The 23066-nt window shown below is 41.7% G+C and overlaps 2 protein-coding genes across 3 annotated transcripts in view; one reads left to right on the top strand and one right to left on the bottom strand.

Annotated features, from left to right (window-relative positions):
• Positions 1–7212, top strand: part of adamtsl5 (ADAMTS like 5) — a 29914-nt gene extending 22702 nt beyond the window's left edge. Inside the window, exons 8-13 of one of the 2 annotated variants that reach the window (XM_029498831.1) lie at positions 568–654; positions 1205–1368; positions 2132–2339; positions 3673–3804; positions 4116–4187; positions 4270–7212. In XM_029498831.1, coding sequence (XP_029354691.1) covers positions 568–654; positions 1205–1368; positions 2132–2339; positions 3673–3804; positions 4116–4187; positions 4270–4604 — 998 coding nt within the window. In that variant the 3' untranslated portion in view covers positions 4605–7212. The remainder of the gene's footprint in view (positions 1–567; positions 655–1204; positions 1369–2131; positions 2340–3672; positions 3805–4115; positions 4188–4269) is intronic. The other variant, XM_029498832.1, reaches the window with a different exon arrangement.
• Positions 7213–8241: 1029 nt separating this feature from the next.
• serinc4 (serine incorporator 4) lies at positions 8242–22901 on the bottom strand. Its single transcript, XM_029498378.1, has 11 exons — positions 22782–22901; positions 18318–18485; positions 17468–17646; positions 15947–16026; positions 15545–15638; positions 13728–13939; positions 13015–13110; positions 9681–9807; positions 9412–9524; positions 8801–8954; positions 8242–8449 (listed from the first exon to the last, which is right to left on the bottom strand). Exons 1-11 carry the CDS (start codon positions 22899–22901, stop codon positions 8242–8244), a joined length of 1551 nt encoding a protein of 516 aa, XP_029354238.1.
• Between the last annotated feature and the right edge of the window lie 165 nt (positions 22902–23066).

A 23066-nucleotide genomic window follows, 5' to 3' on the forward strand; every position in this document is an offset into this window, starting at 1 on the left:
TAAAGAATGGCAGCTCATCAGTCATCAATCAATTATTCCAAACTAATCCCGAATATATGTATTTATTGATTGCCTTTCAGTTACTGACTGAGTAAAATGGCAGATGTTTAAAGAATAGTCCTAAATATGAAGTGCATAGCCATAGTATGGTGGTACAGTGGTTAGCATCATCGCCTCACAACAAGACCCCTAAATTCAGTATAAATGGTTGTTTGTCCCAATGTCAGCCCTGCGATGTACTGGTGACTGTCCAGGGTTAACCCCGCCTTGACCAATGGTAAATGGTGGAAACATCAGATGGATGAATCGAGCAATCCATGTTGGTAACACAAAAAAAGGCACAACAAAAAAAGCTCTAGCATACATCCAGTATCTTCATTGCTATCCAATTCGATTCAAGTCACTTGAGTATAAATGACATCTGTGACCTGATTTTACTTTAATTTATTCTTTGCTGCTTTCAGAGCATCCCTTAAAAAGGGTTTCTTTCTTTATGTTATATTATGAAAAAAAGGGTAGAAAATTAAATTACTACAAAGCCCCTAATCAAGTGTCTCTGTTGCCCAGGTGGACCATTTGGATACAACGAAGTGGCCATGATACCAGCTGGAGCCACTCACATCCGAGTCACAGATAACAGCAGAAATTATCTAGGTGAGACTCATCCTGTCTCACACACACACACACACACACACACACACACACACACTTGGCCTGGCTGTGTTATCATCAGTTCCACAAGGTACTTCACTGGCTCCATAGCTATAGCCATTTCAAATTAAAACCCAGTCTTTGTGTTACTTCTGTCCCCAAGAGACATTAGAGGCTCAGCAGTCCCATCTGGTCTTTGGACTAGCGATGTTTTTTCCAGGCAACATGACAACCAAGGGCATCTATTCTTATCCTTGTTTACAGAACCAAAGTAAAACAGGCGCCAAAATGGCACACTCTGTGCTTTTGAATGGGATGCCTATAAAGGCCTCATCTGACCACAGCAGGTGAAGGTACTCAATTCCATCTCATGTCATGGAAAATCTCTCTGTGCACTGAGGGGAGGCAGCTGCCACATGTCTGCCTCTGACAGCCCCCTTCACTTCAGCATTGAAGTGATTGACTGCTAATGTGACTTACGTCCCCATCCTAAGTAACACCATACTTTTACCCCCCCCCCCCCCCCCCCCCCACACCTTGCTTCCTTGCTCAGCTCTCCAGAATGGCCGCTCCCAGTTTGTGATCAATGGTAATTGGAAGATTAGCGTTCCAGGAGAGTACAGTATAGCCGGGACCAAGCTGTTGTACCGACGTTCGGCGGACACCTGGGAGAGTTTCGAGGTGTCGGGACCCACCAAGGAAGACCTTCATGTAATGGTGAGAGTCCCTTACACGTCCATTCAGGTGTGGTTGTTTGCATGTATTTGACTTTAAACCAGGCTGGCTTCATCAGTGTGAATGTTGGTAAGACGACCACTATGATATCACAGAGTCAACATGCTGTTAGGTTGAAGCCATTCAGCTCATCATTAAATTCTTCACAAAATGAGAAAAGGACCAGGTTGAAGAAGTATTTGAGGGTTTCCATTCAGGCTGCTGCAGGTATTTCACATACAGACGAGGTAGCTGCTCACTAGTGTTTCCTTCTGAGGTACTTCACAAACAAACAGTTGTCTACATTTACTCCTGCAGGACTTTCACTTAATTTGCTGTCCCATGTGGGCTATCCTAACCCCAACCACTTGGTTATCAAGTCACCATGTCCTGAATGACCTCATGGCCAAAATCTTTAGCTGGTGTTGTGCCTTTCTTCAAGAACAAAAGATTGTTTACGAGGTACACAGCTGAGCAATCTTTGTATTTTTCCAGCAGGGTGATATGTGTTCATCAGTTTTACGAGTCACATTCCCCCAAACAAGCTTTCACTTCTCTCATATCAATTAGTAAAGACCCTAATGTGTTGGACCAGGACATTTAGGTAAACACAATTATTAAAACTAACCCAATATCAAACTGTTATTGTTGTTGTAACTATAATGAATATATGCTATATGTCATTTCAGCTTAGTTTTAGAGAAATATTTTGTTAAAATTTGGAAGAAAAGACGTTCCCAACATTTCCGTGCCATCCTGTGTGCAGGTGTTGGCAACAGACAGTAACTCGGGCATCGAGTACGAGTACTGGCTCCCTCCAGACCAGTACGCCCTCTACCATGGGAGGAGGAGTCCACTGCGTCAGGCTCACCACACTGCCTCCTACCTGCCCTGGGATCACCCCACCAGTACAACCACCACCACCACCAGCACCACCACCTGGCCTGCTCCAGTCACCACCCGGCCTCACTGGTGTAAGACCTGCTCTCTCCTATATCTAAGCTACCAGGATCGGCAAAGACACCATCAAACCAATTGGTTTCTCCTAATGTGGTTTAGGTGGCTCCTGACTGGACTTGAATTTCCTTTTCCTTTTGATAAGAAACATGATTCAGGTAGAATTGGTGTAGACTTTTTGTAGACTTTGTAGACTTTGAGCCCAAGTGTGCAGCTTTGTGATATTTTACATCAAATGGAGGAAACATTTGGAATGTGTTTTAGGTCTGTGCACACCCTCTCAGCTGTGTCCAGGAGGGAGGATTGAGGCGTGACGAAACAAACAGGTTGTCAACCGATCACAGATTGTACATGCCCACAGAGTGCTGAGAAGAGCTCCATTCAGGTGGAGGAAGTAAAAACCCCATAGGGATGGTCAGGTGAAAAACGATCCATCTTCAGGTCACATTTGATTTAGAGGAGGTTATCGCGCGGTGATGTGGTTGCTGCTGCTGAGAAATACAGCTGATCTATCTGTCATGATAAGCCTCCTCTACACATGTGCTGAATCTCTTTCAACCGCTTTGGATTCTCACGTTCATGTGGAAATCTGCACCTCGCCCCAGGATTTGTGCCTTCTGTCAGAACCCACCCAGTACTGTACTGAATCTAAATATCCTCCCTGCAAACCTTTTCCAGCTGATGGATTCGAGTCAAGCAGGACTCTGTTATGTTGACTATTTGTTCATTAACTATTTCAGTTTTCCTATCATCCACTTTGTCTTTTGTGTGTGTGTGTGTGTGTTTCCGTGTGTTGAGCAGGAGCAGATTAGAAAGTGTGAAGACTGGGAGGTGTTTCAAGTTTAAAAGTTTGATCTTTGTACAGTTTTTTATTTTATCTGTAATACAAAACATTTGTTTGTTGATTCCATTTGCACAAGAAATTGGACTGTTTACACACCACAGGGATTTTGCAAGAGGTGTCGTGTTTCATTACGATCACACCAACATTTCCACACAAAGAAGCTGATCTCCTGACTCATCGTGCCACATACTGAGCAGGAATGTGTCAAATCAAAATGAGATGCAGCAAACAGGCGCCAAATGAAATAGCTGCAAAATAACACAACATTTACTGTCAGTGGAGCTTACAAGTGATCATTTCTGTCGCCTGCTATGAGTTGCTCTTAGGTTACACACATTTTTAGTTTTACTGAATGCATCATAATTACATATTTAGTCTGTTCTGCATACTTATGTACTTAATGGATAGAATCATGTTAAAGATTAAATTTAAAATTATTAAAATTAGCATTACTTAAAAAATTTTACCATCAATGACAATCGCTGTTTGATATTTTTGTCAAATAGACTTACGTCCTGCAAAGCCGCCACGCCATTCAGCCCACCAGAACCGCCAGCAGCGCCCTCACCAGCCTGTCCTGCCCCGCCTGGAGAGGGACGAGAGCCACAGAAACCTGCTGCCCCAGCCCCCGCCTGGAAGTATGTCCCCCCCGTTATCTTTAAACTCAGACGAGCTACAAATAAGAATCAGCCTGACTTTCGTTCGGTCTGCTGGAAGTGTTGGAAATGTGATGGTCAGTAGCTCTGGAGGCTGCGAGAGCACGTTTAAGAAAGAAAGGATTTGTGAGAAGGCTCCTTAGATAGAGCTCAGCTGTTTCCAGGAGCTCTTCGCACCTTTTATACACGCTCATACATTTATTAATATCAACCCTCTTACTATACTTTCCTGTAAGGTCTGGTTTCATATCATGTCCACATCTGTAAGCTTGTTTCTGCTGTTTATTCTTTAGAATATTGTGGAAAATGTCACCGGGTTAAAGGTCGAAGGGAACGCCAGAGACAGTACTGCCAGAAGGACTTTGGTGAGTCTGAATCTCGTAGCTTTGCTGTTTTTGAATAGCTTACGGCAGAAGTTTGACTTGTCTGCCGAAATATGTGCGTCAGTTTTCCGGGGCAGAGTCCTTGGGAAGCTGTACAGAGGCGAGGAGACGCGCTACGACGTCCAGATTATCCACACCTACCGGAACCGCTTCCGTCTGGAGCACCGGGAGTTCCTGTGGGTCCCCAATGTGTGTGACTGCCCTCATTTGGAGGAGGGCAGACAGTATGTACTGATGGTGCGTCGCCACATTAACTATGAGCGCACGCTGAACCGCATCCTTCTGGAGGAGGACAGCTACGTGGTGCCATACAAGCCCCGAGAGGACGAGCTGCTGCGACCACTCGAAAGACTCTGCAGCAACAGAGGACCCAAACAGCCATCAGAGCTGAGGGCATGAGTGTGGAGACAAACTGTGTGTATGTGTGCATGCGTGTGTGCATGTGTGTGTGAGAGAGAGAGCGAGCGAGCGAGCAAAGGAGTGTGTGGAGGTCCTCTGGATGAAGCTCATTCACTTCCATCGCTTCATTTGTGGACCTTCATCATACTCCACAGTGATGGCCTGATGATTTCCAGAGTGGTGTCACTGCAGAGTAACAAATCTCATCTGAAAGTCACCACAGTAAGACAGCAGACAGACTCCATGTTTATTTAAAAGGCTGACCAGCTTACTGTACCATATAGAGCACTTTAGGTGGACCACTGTGCCCACCTTTAAACACACACCAAAGAGAAGAACACTGACTGAAATGGCGCTTTTGTTATTGCTGATTTTCCACAGCTGTCATTCGTTTGTTTGTTGTTTTTTTTTTTATGTCACTGTACTTTTATGTTGTAAACTTCAAAGAAAAATCCACCTTGAAACACTCAGCTATTAAAATACCACCAAACAGCGTTTCATCTTCTGTTTTTCTGGGAGTGCATCGCCTCCAGATCAGTCATTTTTTAACGCAGCAGCTCAGCAGAGTTTCTAAAAACAGCGACTGTTTCTGGCTCCGGTTTTAAATTTGGCCATCGACCATGTGATCTTTTAACAACAGAATAAACCATTTTGCGAAGAGGATGGAGATGGAGGTGAGATGGATCTGTTTTATGGTCTGTTTTCCTTGAAATGGGACCATCAATAATAACCCTAACCCTAACTGGAGACTGAGCCCATGAACCCATTAGGAAAATCAGGCAAGAAATAGAAGCGTTTTTCCCATAGACTTCAATACCATCTGACTTCTTTGAACAACCAGTGTAGTCGCTGCCTGATGGTCATTAGATAGAATGAAGGTTTAAGGCTCTTCAGCATCGGCTGATCCAGCTGATCTTATGGAGCTGCCTTACTTCTCTGCTGAAGGCAACCGGTACATTTCCTGCACCGGACGTTCTTCAAAGACATCTTAGAAAACAGAATGAAAAAATTAATTCTATTTGGTTATTAAGAGAAAAATATTAGCCAAATTTTACAGAAAGAAGTGAAATACGGAACATGTTGAGGTCCTGAAGGTGGATTTGTTTTGTTTTCACACCAGATATCTTTGCAATATATTGCTTCACAATGCTTAGGTATCAAATAATTAGCATATTAACATATTGTTAAGATATTAATATATAAATTAACATATACTTTATGTATAAAAATAAGCTTCAATCTTACCACTTTTTTGTCACTTGTTTCGTGTGTTCATGTTGCTGCCTTGTGGTATTTTTTTTTTTATAGTGTGTCTAATCAGGTCTGAGTTGTGATACTTTACATGACAGAATATGAAATATAAGTATTTTATTGTGTGGCACTGATTAGCTACAAAAATACTAAAGCATAATTATTGTTTGGTTTTTATATTTGGTATTGTTTGTTTGTTTGTTTGTTTGTTTTTTATCTTGGCTCTTTTTGAATAGTTTGTGCCTTTTGATGAGTATTTTAAACTTAAATATACGAAGAGAGTTTTTTTGAGGTTTTAGTGTATCGCTGATAATGACCCACTTTTCCTTCTATAAAATCGTGACAAAAAAACAAAACAAAACAACAAATACAATTTCATTTTGACATAATGTAGCAGTGATTTTTTTTTTTTTTTTTTTTTGCTGTTGAACATGCAGTCAGTTTAGCGAAAAACAAACAAACCAAATCAGACCAGCAGGATTTGTATGAAAACAATGTATTTACAAAATAGCTTTATCTCTACAACAAAACCTACCGATAATATATATATATTTTATTTTACTGAGCCAGTCGTTCCTCAACTGTCACAAAGTCATCACAGACACTCAACTCTGTTTCCCTTCAGAAGAGGGGACAGATGTAAAAATGTTCATTAACATCAAACTCTTTTTTGGGGGGTGGGGGTCTATTTTATATTAACAAAACAGTTCACCTCAGCACATTTCAGACACAACTACTTCATCTGAAGGCGTGAGACAGAAAGCTTCTATCCCCTCAGGTTCGTTTTTTTCTCATTTTTTGAGCACTGCTGGTTTCAAATTTAATATCAAATACAAAAAATATATATATTATGTAAACAACCACAGTTCCCTCTAATAGGAATGAATTTAGAAGTGAATGATGCACTAAAGCAACATACTTCAAATTTTTTGCCACTATAAAACAATTAAGCGAATCTCTCTGGATGAACTTTGAAGAACACCATCATTTTCGGCGTAGCTGCCACTCAGTCGCTCTTTTTGTCACTGAGCATTTTAAAAATCAAATGTATGAAATGATGCAGAGAAAACACTGAGAGAGAGTCATCCCGTTCACGTTTGTTATCTTTGGACTCTTCAGGTCTTATTTTCACACATGAACACATTTCTGTTTCACTTCACTGTAAGAACCAGTCATAGAGCTGCCAAATGGACAGTTCATAAATGAATGAAATTATGCAAATTAAATAGGTTCTGTCTGGACTATTTCTGGTATCTAACTGTTAGCACTAGTGAAATAAAGTTCATGCAATTAATCTCTGTAATCCCTGTGTCAGTTTCCACTAATTTTCTTGTTAGCACCTGATTTCATCTTGAATTGCGACCTTAATGTATGCTGAGGCAATAGTTTGACATTTTTGGACACATGCTTGTTTTGACAAGAGTAATACAGACACTGTTCTCATATCTGTGCCTAAAGTTGCCAAATGTAAGTTTTCTCTTTTTTCAAATATGCGCTCTTGCTGGGATTGATTGGTGGTAGTTGCCAAATACTAAAATGCTTCAGCCAACGTTGAGTAGAAAAAGCGTTCTAAGAAATCCTCTAAGCAGCATTACTCCTTCAAGGCAGTCTGGACACAACAGTGACTCCAGACGTTTTCCCAAACGTGAAACCTTTTTTATGACATTTATAATGTAATGTCTTGGTAGCTGAATTTTAGTGTCACGATATATTAAACAGGTGTCTGTTAATCTAAGCAAACATTGATGTTTCAGAATGGGCATTTCCAAGCATTACAAAAATGACGATGTCGATATTATTTCCAAACACAATGATTTTACAGAAGAAACCACAAGGACACAAGTTGGTTGCTCTATCAACTTGAACCGGCCTTGCATTTGGTTCTCTGTTCCAGCTTTGGTTCTCTGTACCAGACCAAAGATTTGTTCTTGGTCACAACCATCTACTGCCAAACATCAGAGGAATTTGTTTTTCAGGGCAATAACAAAAAAAAAAAAAAAAAGTAGCAATGTTACAGCGAATATCTAGAAGTCCATCTTCTAATATTAAAAGTGTGAATACAACCAGAAAATGAAAATAATAATTAATAACATTTAGAAATGTATCAATCTTTACATTGACTTACTTTAATTCCCACAATAATATCAGTCAGAGTTTACTCCATATAATCCCTTTGGCAATTTCATACTGAAAATGTGTTTCCAACCAGAGTCACTCTATTCACATATCAACAGGGTGCTAAGCCTTCTGAAAGGTCCTTCTCACAGGACATGAGTCTTTGACCCTTGACCCCTGTGACTTCCATTCCTGAAAATTGCCTGCTGCAGGACACCATGAGGAGGCAGAAGTCGCCCACACCTCTGCATGTCCGCCCTCACAGAGGTTGTCAAACGCTGACAGTGACGTGGCGGCAGGATGCTGAACGCCGTTTGATACGCGAGCGGCGAGGTCTGGATTCAGACTGACAGCTGCACAGAGGGGCCAGCAGTAACCAGAGATAAAGGATCACACAGGCCCAGCAGGATGACATTTTCACCCAGAAAGTGGACCAGCTGCCGTGGGTGAAGGTGGTCTCCAACACTGCAGACTCATAGCTGGACGAGGACAACACAGTCAAAAGCACCATTATTCACACATTGCATTTGACTGTATTCTTACTACATATATAAATCCTCTGGATCTTTGTGTATATAAGTTTAAAGCATATTTGAAATAAGCCACTGGAATTTGCAGAACAATGTTACAACCGCATATATTTCATATTCATATATATTTAATATTGTTTTTTCACTTTTCACGTGGGAGAAATGAAAAAAACAACTTTTTAAAATTTACATTACTTGCTGTGTCCTCTTTCCGCCTAATAATTTTCACACAGCCACAAAATTACGAATGAGAAGATGGCCAGTGTTTCGGTGAGAACATTAAAAGTGTCGTGAACTGACCTGAACCAGTTAGTGAGGGTCATCATCACGTATAGTGAGGCCAAGAAGAAAACGAAATGGAAGAAGAAGTAGCTGTAAGCCACTCTCTGGGTCTCATTGTGGATGACCTTCTGACATCCTTTGAGCTCATCATCGATCACAAACTCCTCCTCAGCTGAAAAACGCAAAGTCCATCATCAGAGTCTGCACGCCATTTCAGAGGAACGTAAGGCACCAGATATGCTTGGTTTGATTACAGTGGATGAGTTCAGCTAAATGGAAATGATGAACACAGACATCAAGCCCACCCCGTGACGCTCAACACGAAAGCTGTGCAAAAATGTGATCCTAAAGACTAATACACGACATACTCATCAACCATAACCTCACGGCCACCCGTCTAATATTGTGTAAATTTTTTAAATGATTTATAATTATTGCGTAAGATTGACTCAGGAAGTCTCAGTCATGGTGGCTGCTCATTCTTCACCATCTGCTCAGCCGTCTGGGCCTATTTACTGACAGCAGTAAGCCTGAGTAGGTGAAATGTACAACTGTGTGTGACAACAACTGAAAACTTCATCGATAAAACAACACCACAGGAAGCACTGTTGGTAGGACGCTGTACAAACCTTCCTCTTCCTCGGGGCAGCAGAAGCAGCAGGTTGCTTTCTGGAACTCATAGCGGTAAACTTTGATCATCCAAAACGGACCGAACACTTCTGCGAGATAGGAAGCTTCATTACTGCAATGAGATGTAAAAGACAAAATGTGGGTGATTTCTCATCCCGCCTTTACAGGGACGTCTCACTCTTGCATCACATGTGAAATAAGCTCATGTTTTAAAGGCTTTTTGTTCATATCCACACAGGTCATGATGTCAAAAGAAAGGTCTACTCACCATGCAAAGAGCACACAACAGTACATTATGGCCGCTCCGATGATGGCCACGGCATTGCCTTCATTTTGGATGCCATCTTGTCCCACAGTGGGGTAGCAGACAGTCATGTTCGTGCCCTGGTACACCACTGACAGAGCCAAGCACAGCACCACAGGTTCAGTTATTTCTGTTAGTCTGTGAGCAGAGCTCAGCTGCAAAAACACATAGTAGGACACAAATCTGCAACACTTTGTGTGCACATTTCTGTGCAAAACCAATAAGAAGAGAACAGGTTTGCACAGCACGGCATCTTTCCAGTTCAACTGCTATTTGATGTAGTTAAATAAACGAATTCATAAGAGGATGGTTTAAAATATCTGCATGTGTGGACAGAAAGTAATCATGTAAATGTGTTTCTTGATTTACTTCAGATTTAGACTGAAATGACTCATGTTCACGTTTGTTTTGAAGAAAATCTTTAATAAGGCATAAGTGGAAATTAAAGCCAAGGTGATGAACTGTTATTAAAAGTCTTTTTTAATGGGAGGTCACAATGCCCCGCATTATTCTTCTTCCATTCCTTTTGTCAGCTGTACTAAATTAAATCTGCCACACCACAGTGGAATTTCTTCACATACAGTTTGAGCTGTGTTACAGTTTGTTGTTTCTCCTTCATTTCATCTCTTAAGAAATTCCTTTCTTTCTTGTAAAAGGGGCCTCAGCTGCACTTTCTCTTCTGGGACTCTCATACAGACTCACCCTCTGGTCACTCTGGGGCAAAAACAGAGCACCAACAAATATGTACTGTATGCTCACACATGCAAGCTTGAACTTCCGAACGCACACACACACACACACACAAACACACTCCTTTGTATGTTGTGAGGGAAAGAAGAACCTGAGCTGAGTAAAACAATGGCTAATTACAGGGCTCAGATTATATCGCTCGCTCACTCAGTCACAGAGACACTTGGGTCAAAAGTCAAGGGAGAGAGAATATGCGCTCCTCTTTGAGTCGTCTTTTCAGTCGTACTCCAGACTAATTTTCTCCTCTCAGAAAAAATAAGGACAAGGTGTGTGTGTGTGTGTGTGTGTGTCATAGTGAGGTCATTGAACAAACTAAGCCCTCTGGGGACAGACTAGGTAAAATAAATCCTAAGAAGACAGTAACAATAATGGATCTCTTTGTCGGATGCGCATGCACAGACATATACACACTCCGAATACTATACTGCTCTGTAATATTTAATTTCTATCAACAGCTTCCTATTTGTGTTGGTTTGTGTGTATATTTGTGTGAGGTTCATGGTGTGCGTTGAAAAGTTGTTTTTCAGCAGACTCAGTGCATAGTTTCTCAACAAGTTGCTACAATGTCCTGCGCTGCCCCAGGACACTGACATATACCCACTGTACTCATACTGTACACACACACACACACTGTGAACAACAGCGTGGTTGTGGTTGAGCTGAATGCCTTAAATTGAGGGCCATTTTATTAACAGTGACAATTAATTGCTTTGTTTCCATCATAAAGATTGGGCAGTTTTTGACAAAAATGCGCATTCGCATACATTCCGTCATCGAGTGTTGCTCAGATGTACTTTGAAACTTCAGTTGGGGTTAACTACTTACAGGGGGCATCTGCTCTGTTGCTTCATTCAAATGAATGGGAGAGCTGCGTTTCATCAAGCAAAGATTCACATTTAATTGCAGATAGCTGCAGCAGCAGCTCTTTTGGATTCTCCAGACCGCTCCTCCTCTCTTTCTCCATCTGACTGTTATGCTGCAGGTTTTTGCCAAGACGCAAAACGTGCATGCAGTATAGTTTTTTGTTAGCTGTTTACACCTGTCAAATACAAGTCACTGCTTATATTTCCCCAACTACACTTACACAAGAAATGCTTTCATTTGCAGCTATATAATAAGGGGATGGAAACAGGTGAGCTAGTTTGATCTTGGGCACTCAGCCTGTGCTCTGCCTGGATTACAGTCAGTTCATGTCTCTGTGCCTCTTCCCTGCCGGATCTGCCCCTCTAATTAACTCATAATTGTTGAACATGTATGCAAAAGGCAGCTATCATGAGCAGAGAAGTTGAAGTTCAACTGAAGCAGTTGAAGTTTTAAATCACTGAAAGCAAATATCTGGGATTGTACAAACTGGAAATATTCATCTCGACTGGGTGAGACCAAGAATTGAAACGTGGATCCAAAAACAAGACATAAATGACATGAAGACAACAGTTACACTCAAAATTAATTTGTTTTTCCATTAATCTAAACAGATCTGAACAACGTGTAACCTTTTATCTATGCACAGGAAGAGTTGCAATGATTCTGCCAAGCTATTATGTTGTCAATGGATCCACGTGGAATGTGAAACAAATATCCTTCAGTCTGCCCTCACCTCAGGCCACCAGCCCAGCAGGCAGCATGTCAGAGCACATCTCATCCCAGATTATCTGTGCATGTCTGAGTGTGTGTGTATGTACGTGTGTGTGTGTGTGTGTGTACATCTATAGTTGCATGTCTTCCATTTAGATGTAAACCCTGGATAAGACATGGGCCCCTCACAAGCCGCTGCACTAATGTCTCAGTCATGTGAAGGCTCTTTGTCTTACCTGGAGCTGGTGAGTCACTATGAGAAAAGCAAAGGAAAATTATGGAGGATTTCACTATAAGAGCATGAGTGTATGCGTGTGGGAGGTGAGGAGGGGTGGGGCAGGTATTCTTCGGTATTAAATCTGTCAAGCACAAAATCACGAGGCTCAGACGATCAGGTTTCAATACAGTTCTCAATAAGATGGTTTTATCCAATGATGAAAGTCAAGGTTAATATTTTTCAGGTCTTATTCCATTTCTAAGATTCTAACATTTTACGGTGTCTAGTATATAGTGCTATAGTGGAACAGCAGGGAAACAGAGGGAGCTCTGTAATTTCTCCTGAATGTTTGTTTGTCCTTGTCCTTTTGGTCTGGGATAGTGAGAGACTCTGTGCCCAGTCTGAGCCGCGATGAGCCTTTTTATTTTGTATGCATGTCTTAGGAAAGTCAATCAGAGCATTACAAAAAGCATTCATTCTCTGGGTTGTTTTGTTTGTTATTCTGAGCCGACGTTTTCACATTACGCAGACGAAATAATCTATTGTTCATTGTTTAATGACAACGTTTTGGCACAAAGAGGATTACAAATGCTTTGAACTGCACAGGCGTGAGAGTCTTCCTGATATTTCCTGTACCATGTGTTTAAATGGAAATAGCCTCGACTAAATCCTCACAGGTGTGTGAACGCTGTGTCAGAGACACAGTGACCAGCTTCTCTGTGGAGTCCCTGCTCCGTGTCTGCTTGGTGAACATACCTTTTTCTGGCGGGCGGCTGGACAGAGCAGAGAAAGTGAGGTACATGACGTAACAGCTGATGATGGAGGCCTGAAGGAGCCCTGACCGAGGCTGCTCTGCAGAAACACGGAGAGTCAGGGTCAGAGTTCAAACTCCACATCCACACAATCAGAGGGAAATCGATAGTCTAAAATGAGGGGAGTGCTGCTCGAGATGGAAAAGTGGTTGATCTCATTCTAATAAAGTTAAAATAGCTGTAAAGTGCCTTAGATAATTAGGATTCGGCGTTACACAGATACATTTAATTGTTCTGTTTTTAATCGTTCTGTTTCTAAACCTAAACTTTGAAATGTTTCTCACAGCTGTGCATCCTGAATTGAAAATACGAATGAAAAGTGCAGAATTCCCTCTACATTGTAGCAAGGAAAAAATCTGATCTCATAAACGAAAATAAAATCCAGATAACAACCAGTGCCTCAGCCGGTGCCTGAGTTTCACCTCTGCACACAGCTGTATGTTTCAATCATAAAACCCCGGCATGTGCAGACACAGCAGGTCTGCACTCAACAATCAAAAAACAGATAATATCAGCTTACATCTAATTATTATTATCCGCAGCAGCACTGATTTCGACAGGGAGGGGGGTGTTTGCATAGCAGGATATAGGATATATAAGTGTTATTTCAGCACTGAGAGTCGATGACAGACATGTGAGTGTGTTTCATTGACCCACTTTGCTTCACGCATGGAGTGACAGCGATGAAGGACATGAGGACGCAGAGCCCCAGGTTGATCCACAGCAGGGCCTTGTTGAAGTGGCAGGCGATGGGGTGTGTATAGTACTTGTACATGAAGGTGAAGGCCATGGTGGCGATGGTGTAGAAGAAGAGGGTGGCGCACATCACCGCCAGGTACCAGCGCTTGTTTTCTGCCGCTCCAGTCAACCTGGGAATACACAAGGATTCATCATCTCAGGCGCCCTGCGGCTTTTTATTGCTGCTGACTGTGTGTTGTGTGCCACCAACTACTACTTTCTACTGTATTCATCTCATCACTTATCTAGGTGACAAGGCACGCTACTCCCTTTCCACAACAAGTCAGCTCCGTGACCTGCCTGATTGAGTTGGCTACAGTTTTTATGCCCAGTCATCCAGCGCAAATCAAGAAATATGGATATTAATATGGATATCAGTCATTCATCATGTTGCCTTGGCTGGGTTGTGACCTCCCTCAGCAATTGCTGGTGATCTTAAAAGACTAGTTCAAGCTCTGATGGAGTGGATCATTCTTTAATTAAAATTGTTCAAGTTCTTCATGTTTACATTTTTATTTTGGGTGGTATCTTTTGTCGTTAGACGTACAAAAGAAACATTAAAAAAAAAAAAAGAAAAGAGAGCAAGAGAAGAAAGTCAGGCATTTTTTAACCCAACTGTCGAACTAGCTCATTGTCTCTGTCTCAACATGTGCAGTAACATTCAGTGCAGGAAATAATGTGGGTGAGCACTAAATTTTACTTTTACAGTTTTAGAGGATTATTTCTCTGACCTGGAGACCCAGAAAGGAGAGACAATTAGAGAGGTTTAAGAGGGAAGTGAACGAAACTCCAGACCACCATAAAGGGAATAAGAGGATTTCTCGTTCTGTGCGTTTGCCTCGGAAAAGCTCCTGAATGAATAAATCCTCTTAACTGTCGGAGCTACAACTCTGCCATGTCACACCAGAGTTCAGAGGTGGCTGAGAGAGAATGATGGCAAAGCAGCAGCAGCAACAGCTGGACACAGTAAATAACATCTGGGACACGCCGGCCGTCAGACGACGAGTCTAACTGAACAAATGAGGACATGACAGGGAGAAAGAGAAAGATAGACTGACGAGTAAAGCAAGACACAAAGCACGGGAAGGACAGAGAGAGTGAGGAGATTACAGCTTCTGTCATGTCTGCTCAGCTGAACCATCTCACTGAGTGCTGAAACCTTCACTCAGCTACAGCTCCCGTCCCCTTGCTGTGTGTAGCTTTGTCTTCTTTCTGCTGATTTCTGTCCACAGCTCAGTCCATAGATCTGGACTCCTGCCTGCCTTTATGTCTACAGATCCATCCCCCTGTCTATCTAGAGATCTGTTTTCGTTTATCTCTCTCTGTTCGTTGAGCTGTTGTTCTGTCCAGCTGTCCTCCGTTCTGTCTATCTCTGTCTATCTGTCTGTCTTTGTCTCCCTGGGACAGAGGCTGATAAAATCAGTCAGCGGTTTAGGACAGAAGGTGAATCTATCATCACCAGTGAAGACGACAGATGTGAGCCAGGCTGTGTCTGAATGTGGAGGTTGGTGTAGAGCTACGATGAACCTTAAATTACACAGTACTACTGCTCTGCAAGAACCACGTACCTCGAAACCATCAATTTTTCACTTCAAAAACAGATGGTGCAGTCAGAGGAAACTATATTCTAATATAATTTTAATCCACTGACTGGTTCGAAATAAGAGGGAAATATTTCTTTGTGGATTCTCACCGACATTTGTCTCAACACTGTGTGTTATCAAGCTCTCACTCACCAGTTCTTGTTCCAGGTGTGTGCAAAAGCTGTGATGAGGATGAGCTGGATGAGGATGAAGGCAAATCCTCCCACCACACCAACATAATGCCAAGCTGAGATGAGAAAAGAGAGAGGAGCCATCAGTCAGCCATCAGCTGATTTACTTCAGGGAAGTGAGAGAGAAAGGGAAAACTGTAAATCATAAAGCATCTCTGATACCAAGAATGCATCAACGCTGATTTATTGTCAGCAAACAAAAGTCATGGTCAAGTTTCAGAGATTTATGGTCCAGTAATTTACAACAGGTTGAAGGTTAAGGTTGTTTTCAGGAACAGATCTCTGCCGCCCTCTAGCAGGAGCATGGGGAGGTGCACCATCATTATCATTACCATCAGAGATGTTTTATTCTTGGGTCTCTCACCATGCAGGAAGGACTCTGTGGGGATGAAGAAGGCAGCGGCGCACATCCCCAGCAGGGTGATGAACTTTAGGAACCAGAAGCTGCATAACAGCAGAGGACAAGAAGAGAGAGACAGACAGCAGTTAGTGTCAAAGGTCAAACAGTGGGCCATAAAATATTGAAGAAATCAATACATCATGCCGTATTTCACCTGCTGTCACCCTTCATGTTTTTTTCATTTGGATTTATTCATAAATTATTTAATAACATTTTCTTTCATCTCATCATTGTTATTGCTTTTTGTTAGTTTAAGTAATTGAGATTTTGTAATTCAGCCTCTGCATATGTTTCCCTCCACACAGGGCCCGTGCCGATTTGCACTGTCTGACCTTTAAAAGGGCAGTGGGTCACCCACTGAGCACCCGGCCTGCAGACCACTCAGAGCCACAACCTTTGCCAAAGACCCTGTCACCCTTCACCATGGCCTAAGACTCTTGTGAGGAGGTTTACACCAGAGAGGAGCAGCCGCAGCAATCCAGTCTGTCAAATCCTAATCCCAACAGCGTCACCGCTCTAATTGAGTGTGTCGCCTCTTTGGAAAGTGTGACAACAAAGAGGTTTAAATAGAGCAGCGGGCCAGATCAGGTGAGCAGAGGGAGGAGCACTTTCTCCTTCCAGACCGGAGTGAAATATTTTAAGGTGTGCGTGTTCAGGTCTATTCTAAACATTCTCATTCAGGGAAATTACATCAAAGTCTTTGGAACTTTCCAAGCCTATTAAGGATTTCTTTTTATTGTGGGAGATTTGGGTTTTGTCACTGATTCATGACATTTTGGGGATTAATGTAAGAATGTTAACTTGGAAAGAGCTGATCTGTCGTCAGCACTCCGTGCCTTGCTAGTAGATTACCAGTCCTTCAGCACAATCAGTAAGACATTTCACAAATTTGACCATAAAATAAATGAGGATTGAGCATTCAATTTGTTTTGTTTGAGCATGACTGTTGTGCTATGTTTGTGTACAGGTACAAATATCCTGATTTGAAAAAATGAGACAGTGTTGATCATGACTTTGAGATAAGGTGAGATAAACCTGGATGAGCTGTGGTCTGGGCCTCTGTAATTTAGCTGACAGTCGAAACCAGACTGAAGCATATATGGAGGAGAAGGTGGAGCAGAGGAAGAGTGGCGGCTCTAGCTGGCTTCCTCTGTTCTCTCTCCTGATTGGTGGTACAGCCGCTCAGTCACACTGCAGCCACACCCCCTAATACAAACTGTGTTATGGTCTATTTTTGTTTAAATGGGACCACCTTTAAAAAAAACTTTGTATTGAAGCTGATTTCAACTACAGACTGAGACCATAAACTCATTAAGAGAACACTTACTAAACGAATAAATAAATAAATAAATAAATAAATAAAGCGAGAAGTAGGGACATGTTCCCGTACGATACAATCCTCCTGATGCTGTGTGCCCACTTTTAAACACTGTCAAAGTATAAAATGATGAAAGCTCTTTGGCGAGGTAATGCCTCCACACTGACCCGTTGTGTATGAGCGCCCTGAAGTCCTGACTGGACTTCACATCTATGAGGAAAATCGCCATCATCAGGTAGAAGCAAGAGGTGCCAAAGCAGACCCTGTAGACGGCTGAGTATCCCACCAGCATCTCACAGTGGCCTCCACCATGCGCCTGGTCACACACCATATTGAAGAAAGGCACCTGAAACATACACATACACGCCTCATCTTTCACCATCCACAGCCTCCTGGCAGCTTTTTGTCTTCCAGTCTGTACGATGATCATAAAATTACAGCTCGTGGCTAAACAGCTGTTCACAAAACCAGAAATTAAACAAAGTTAGAGGCAGCTTAATATGTGTCATAAATCAAAATGTTTTCTTTGGGCGGCACCACAGGTAACATTTACTTGATACTATGATGTATTTTTCGAATGTGTTTCGAATGTGTATGTATGATAATTTGTGGAAAATTGAAACAGTACGTCAGAATGCATTATGTTTCCAGAAAAGCCCCCTGAGGGTCAACTGATCATCACTTTTTAACCATTTTAGCCTTCACTGAGATTTCAAAAGGAGATCACAAGTTCTCAAGTCAGAAAAATTATCAGAGCTGTTTGTGGCAAAAGGGACCTACACAACATTTGGCAGGTGGACCTGAGATTGTTTCTGACTGGTTGGCTCTCTGGCCGTGTTTCCAGATGTTTGACAGGTTATCAGTTATATTTAGGTTGATTACTTTGCCTTAAATCTTGTTTCCTGAACTGACAGTTCCTCTGGGTCTGAAGCTTTTTTTTGGCCTTCTTTACAGTTTTGATTTGAATCCCAAAACAAAATTGCCTGTAGTTGAATAATAAAAAGAGCTGGCGCTCACATTTTCCCTGACGAGCTCAGAGACAGTCTGGGACAGCATGAGGCAGGAGACAGCACAGCTCATGATGTGGAAGAGGGTGTACATGACCCGTGTGCTGGTGGAGGACTTGACTGGAGGGCAGAAGGCACAGCAGAGCGAGCAGGGAGCTGGTCCACAGCAGCAGCATATCTGAGGAGGAGAAGACCGAGGCAGCTCAGCATCCAGCCATCAAAAACAGGAAGTTAAATACCAAAGGACTGGGAAAGAAAACTCAAACAGATGGATTAAAGGTCCATACAGTCTGCATGTAGACCTCCATGTGGCATTTGATTGTAAGTCAGATCTAGTTTCCATATTAACAGAAATGATCACAGCTTTCAGAAGCTGAGCCTTAAAACAAGCTGTCAGGACCTCTGGAACTCTGTGATGTTATAACGAAGACGACAGGTGCCAGAAGAGATAAATAAATGTGGTATTAAATACACGTAAAAATGAAATTGATTCAATTCTGACAGAAATGTCATTAAACAAAATGACATGTTTAAAAGTAAACATTTTCATCATGTATTTATTGAGTCAAATGTATATTTAAACTTACATTTGTTACTTTATTTAATTATTCGACTTTTGTTGCAAAGCTTTATTCATTCATTTCTTCGTTGTTCTGGATACTAAATATATCCTCTGATGGATATCACCTTCTGTATTAATTTAACTTTAATATGGCTGACAAATTAAACTAATGAACTTAAAAGTGTGACTAAAGCCATTGTGCCAGAACACATTTAAGCTGCATCGTATGACTGATTGCATTTGATTCAAGTAGAATAACAGAGAAATGATGTCTGTGTGAACATTTCTGCTTTTCTTAGCACTTAAAAAAAAAAAAATACTGTCCATATCTGCACTGAAACTTTGTGCCAGGAGTCACGTCTGAACAGGCCAAAGCGTTGTAGCCATCACAGTATGAGAGAGCTTACACTAACAGTGAGTGTTTGGCATACTCTGGTTGGCGGCAGATTAATCTAATGAGTCCAGCAGCATCTGGCTGGTTCTGATTCTGACAAATCAGGGCTGTGAACGACTGGATGTGAGCCAAACACCGCTGATCCTGAATTAAACCTGAGGAGCAAAAACCTGAGCCCGTCTGTTTGATGCTTCAACAAACTCAGCAGATTACCGTTTGGAGGCCTGCCTGCGTTATCAGGCTTGCAACTTGATGTGTGGGAAAGTTTCAGCTCTGAGCTTCTCTGTGAAAGTCACTTCCTCAGAATTAGTATAAATCAACAAAAACGCGAAGAAAATATCACAAACAAAGCTGTGGCCTGCACCAAAAGTGGATCCAGACAGAGGATCACTCATCACGTGCACATTGTAGTATGACAGATAATGCAGAGAAGCTTATCCGAAATCTTCTCTTTGAGGAGAGAATAGAAGTAGAGCTTTAGTCGTGAAGAATAGCTCAAGAATGATTTCATCCTGTAACAGATGAAACGTGATTAACGGGACAGTTTGTCTTGACTCGACTTGTGGAATGTATGAATGGAGGATCAACAATTATAAATCAGAAATGTTTAAATGTGTCACTTTTTTCTTTTGACATCTTCTGAAATGAGCTTAAATTTGCTGGATAGATTCACACTGTGACATTTCCTCTTTCTGTGGCCAGATTAACCTCTTCTAGGAACCTGGGGCACAAATTTGGCTCCAATTAAATGACTATTTCATTATTTCCCCTTGATTTCAGAGACCAACTAAGATGACTGAGTAATGTTTGTGATCTTGCTTTACATTTTCCTCTTTTGACTTGAAAAGCTGTACAAGCGGCTGTATTAAACATCATCTGTTTCATCTTAACCTTAAATCACGGGGGTCAGAATATGACCTTTTCCATTGCAATGGCATTGTGTAAGCTTGGGTTGAATCCACACCGTGTTGTTGACTTTATTGCCGCCGTTAAAAAATGCAAATTAATTTTTTCTTGAGTCCATTTTTAAAGACTCAGCAGAGTAGTTTCTATGCTGAATGCTTCAGTAAATACGCAGCCTTTATTGAGCCATCTCACAGTCAGCTAGGTCTTTTATGATCACAATGGCCTGTGCAGATATCGTTCCTCTGGCCTTGTTTAGTGTTCATAATACAGGATTAATGGAGAGTTGTTACAGTAAGCTAGTCAACATAATACATTGGTTTGTAGAAGATATCCAAGCAGCAGTGCTCAATGAGCATCCAGCGGTTTTAGCCCCCGGCGACTCTGACACAGTCCTGATTAAGGAAGAGTGCAGCCTGGACGCCCACAGGGACGGAGCAGCACAGTGCTGTTTCTCTGGAGACGATTATGGCCGTTCCAGGTATTCTGGGAGCTTATCTGAGAGCTAATCCTTCATGAATCACACTCTTAATGCGCCAATGATCCAAATGTACCTGCCATCACTTACAGCAGCAAGGTTAATTGATTTGGGCTGAAAGGAATTCCAACTGTGATCAATGAAACAATTTAAAGGGGTTTAATGCATGTTTTTATGTTAATAATGCAATTTATCTTCCAATTTTGCAATTAATAAGTTCCTTATTTGCTTTCATCTCTTTTCCTCGAATAGACGTATGAGTATTTTTTGTTACTTTTTGTTGGTTTAGTATTATTTTTGAAACATTGTTGAATTTTTGCAGCATCATCAATTTTGTTTGTTTTTTGGGTTGATTTAATTTAAGGTACATATAGATCAATCTCAATATCAATGTATGCTCTCCTTTTCTATTTTATAAACATTTTTTCAGATGGTGAATGACAGATGAAAGATTTGAGAAAAGGCAGCACGGCGGTATGGTGCTTAGCACCCAACAACAAGAAAGTTGCGGGTTCGGTTCCCGGCCTGGGGCCTTTCTGTGCGGAGTTTACATGTTCTCCCAGTGCCTGTGCCAGTTTCCTCCAGTTTCCTCCCTCCATCCAGAGACATACATGTTTATTAACTAAATTGTCATTGTGTGACATTTTCCAATTGTGAATTGTATCAAATCAATTCAATATTGCAATAGAAGGTTAATGATGACTGAAATATTACATTTGTACATGGCACATGGCAAACTATGGAGAATCAAATTTCCCTTCATTTTCCACAATGCTCGTGGTGCAGCTGTTTTAAGGACAACAGAGGATTGGGACCAGATGATGGTTAGTGAGGTGAGACCAGGACGATGCGCCCTGTTTTTCATTCCTGCTTTACTTTTTTGGAATAAAACCTTTGGAATGTTTGACTGCGATCTGTTGAAATGGTATGTAACTGTGGCTTGCTCAAAAGGACTATTATATTTCTGCAAAAATCAGTCCACAACAAAAGACTCCAGGACCAAAACCGCCAATGTGCCCTCTGACAACAACAGTCTGACTCAATGATGGCACTGCACAGAAGTCCACCCTGAAAGGAACCCAGACGTTGGAACTAAATCAATCTAACTGTCATTGGGATGTCTCACTCAAAACCATAAATGTCAAACTTACCATCAAAACAGTCAATAGGGCCGATCTTCTGGGAACATAATGATGTGTTTAATATTTCACCTACATATCCAATCATATATCCAGTAATCATTGAGATCAAAAAAACTGATGGAAAGACTAGTTCCCAGACTAAGTTCCCAAGTCTTTTCAAAATACAGTGACAGGACCCAACACATATTCATATTTATATTTGATTGGAGATCAAAGTAAAGTCTGTGCCTTAATACTCAGTTCATGACTCAAATAGGAAGTGGTATGCAAGATCTAAACCTCAGGTGAGAATGTGGGAGAAAAGTCAGGGGTAAAAGTATAATCGACTCCTTTGATTGGTTCTCAACCATCACAACACTTTGACAGTCTGTCATCACAGATTCCCGTCACAGCTTTGGGACATGTACCTGCTCCACATCCTTTATCTCGCCTGAACAGCACGTGCTATCAGAAACCTCAAAGGAGCCACATGCTGATGGTGACGGTATAATACAAACTAGAAGAAGGGCACAACAGCAGCTTCCTGATTTAACGCTGTTCTGACGCAGCTTCAACAAAGAAACATAATATTTTACCTATCAGAACGCCACATGACAGCATGTTACTGCTGACTTTATCCACCTTTGCCAGATAAATAAACAGTGCTTTTGCTAATTCCAAATTAAAAAACTGTATTATTAGGTTGTACAGTATAATGCACCATTACAACTTTAATGCTGCTTACATGTTAATGCATTGTCGACATTCAATGCAGTCAATGTATGATATATGGAAATGAAACACTGAAAGATAACATTTCGAGGCTGCTGATAATTTTCCTGTTAATTCTTTGGCCACTGAGCAGCAAATGCACTTTTGATCAAGTATTTCACACCATAGTTTTGGCAATAACTATTTAAATAAGGCATCTGATTGCCTCTTCCAGCAATAAATGAAAATTTTGACAGTGAAAAGGTTTCAGACTCCGCCTGCAGCTGCTGCTCATCAACTCTCACCTGATAGGCCACCATGTTGAGGAAGTAGTTGTAGATGCCGCTGCGGTTCATCCCCTGAGTGGCAGACATGGTGCCTGTGAGCTGCTTTTCCTCGGCCACCGCGGCTTTACATTTGGCCATGAACTTCCAGTTTAAACAGCACTTTTTGCCTCAAATGGCCGGCAAAGATTACATCCTCACACCCTCACAGAGGCAAGAACACGACATCTAACAGGCCTGGCAGGATGTGGAAATAAAAAGTGAACCCACAACACTCCGTCCAGCAGGACGTCCCTAAACTCTCCT

Source organism: Echeneis naucrates, chromosome 3 (assembly GCF_900963305.1).
Source record: "Echeneis naucrates chromosome 3, fEcheNa1.1, whole genome shotgun sequence".
Lineage (NCBI taxonomy): Eukaryota > Metazoa > Chordata > Actinopteri > Carangiformes > Echeneidae > Echeneis > Echeneis naucrates.

Bases quoted from the DNA above. Each gene is read 5' to 3' on its own strand.
- serinc4 (XM_029498378.1), bottom strand. From the start codon at position 22,901: ATGGCCAAATGTAAAGCCGCGGTGGCCGAGGAAAAGCAGCTCACAGGC. The intron at 9,808-13,014 runs GTATGTTCACCA...TGGCTCTGTCAG, and splicing joins CAGCCGCCCGCCAGAAAAAG to TGGTGTACCAGGGCACGAAC. The intron at 8,955-9,411 runs GTTTGTACAGCG...TGCGTTTTTCAG, and splicing joins CTGCCCCGAGGAAGAGGAAG to CTGAGGAGGAGTTTGTGATC.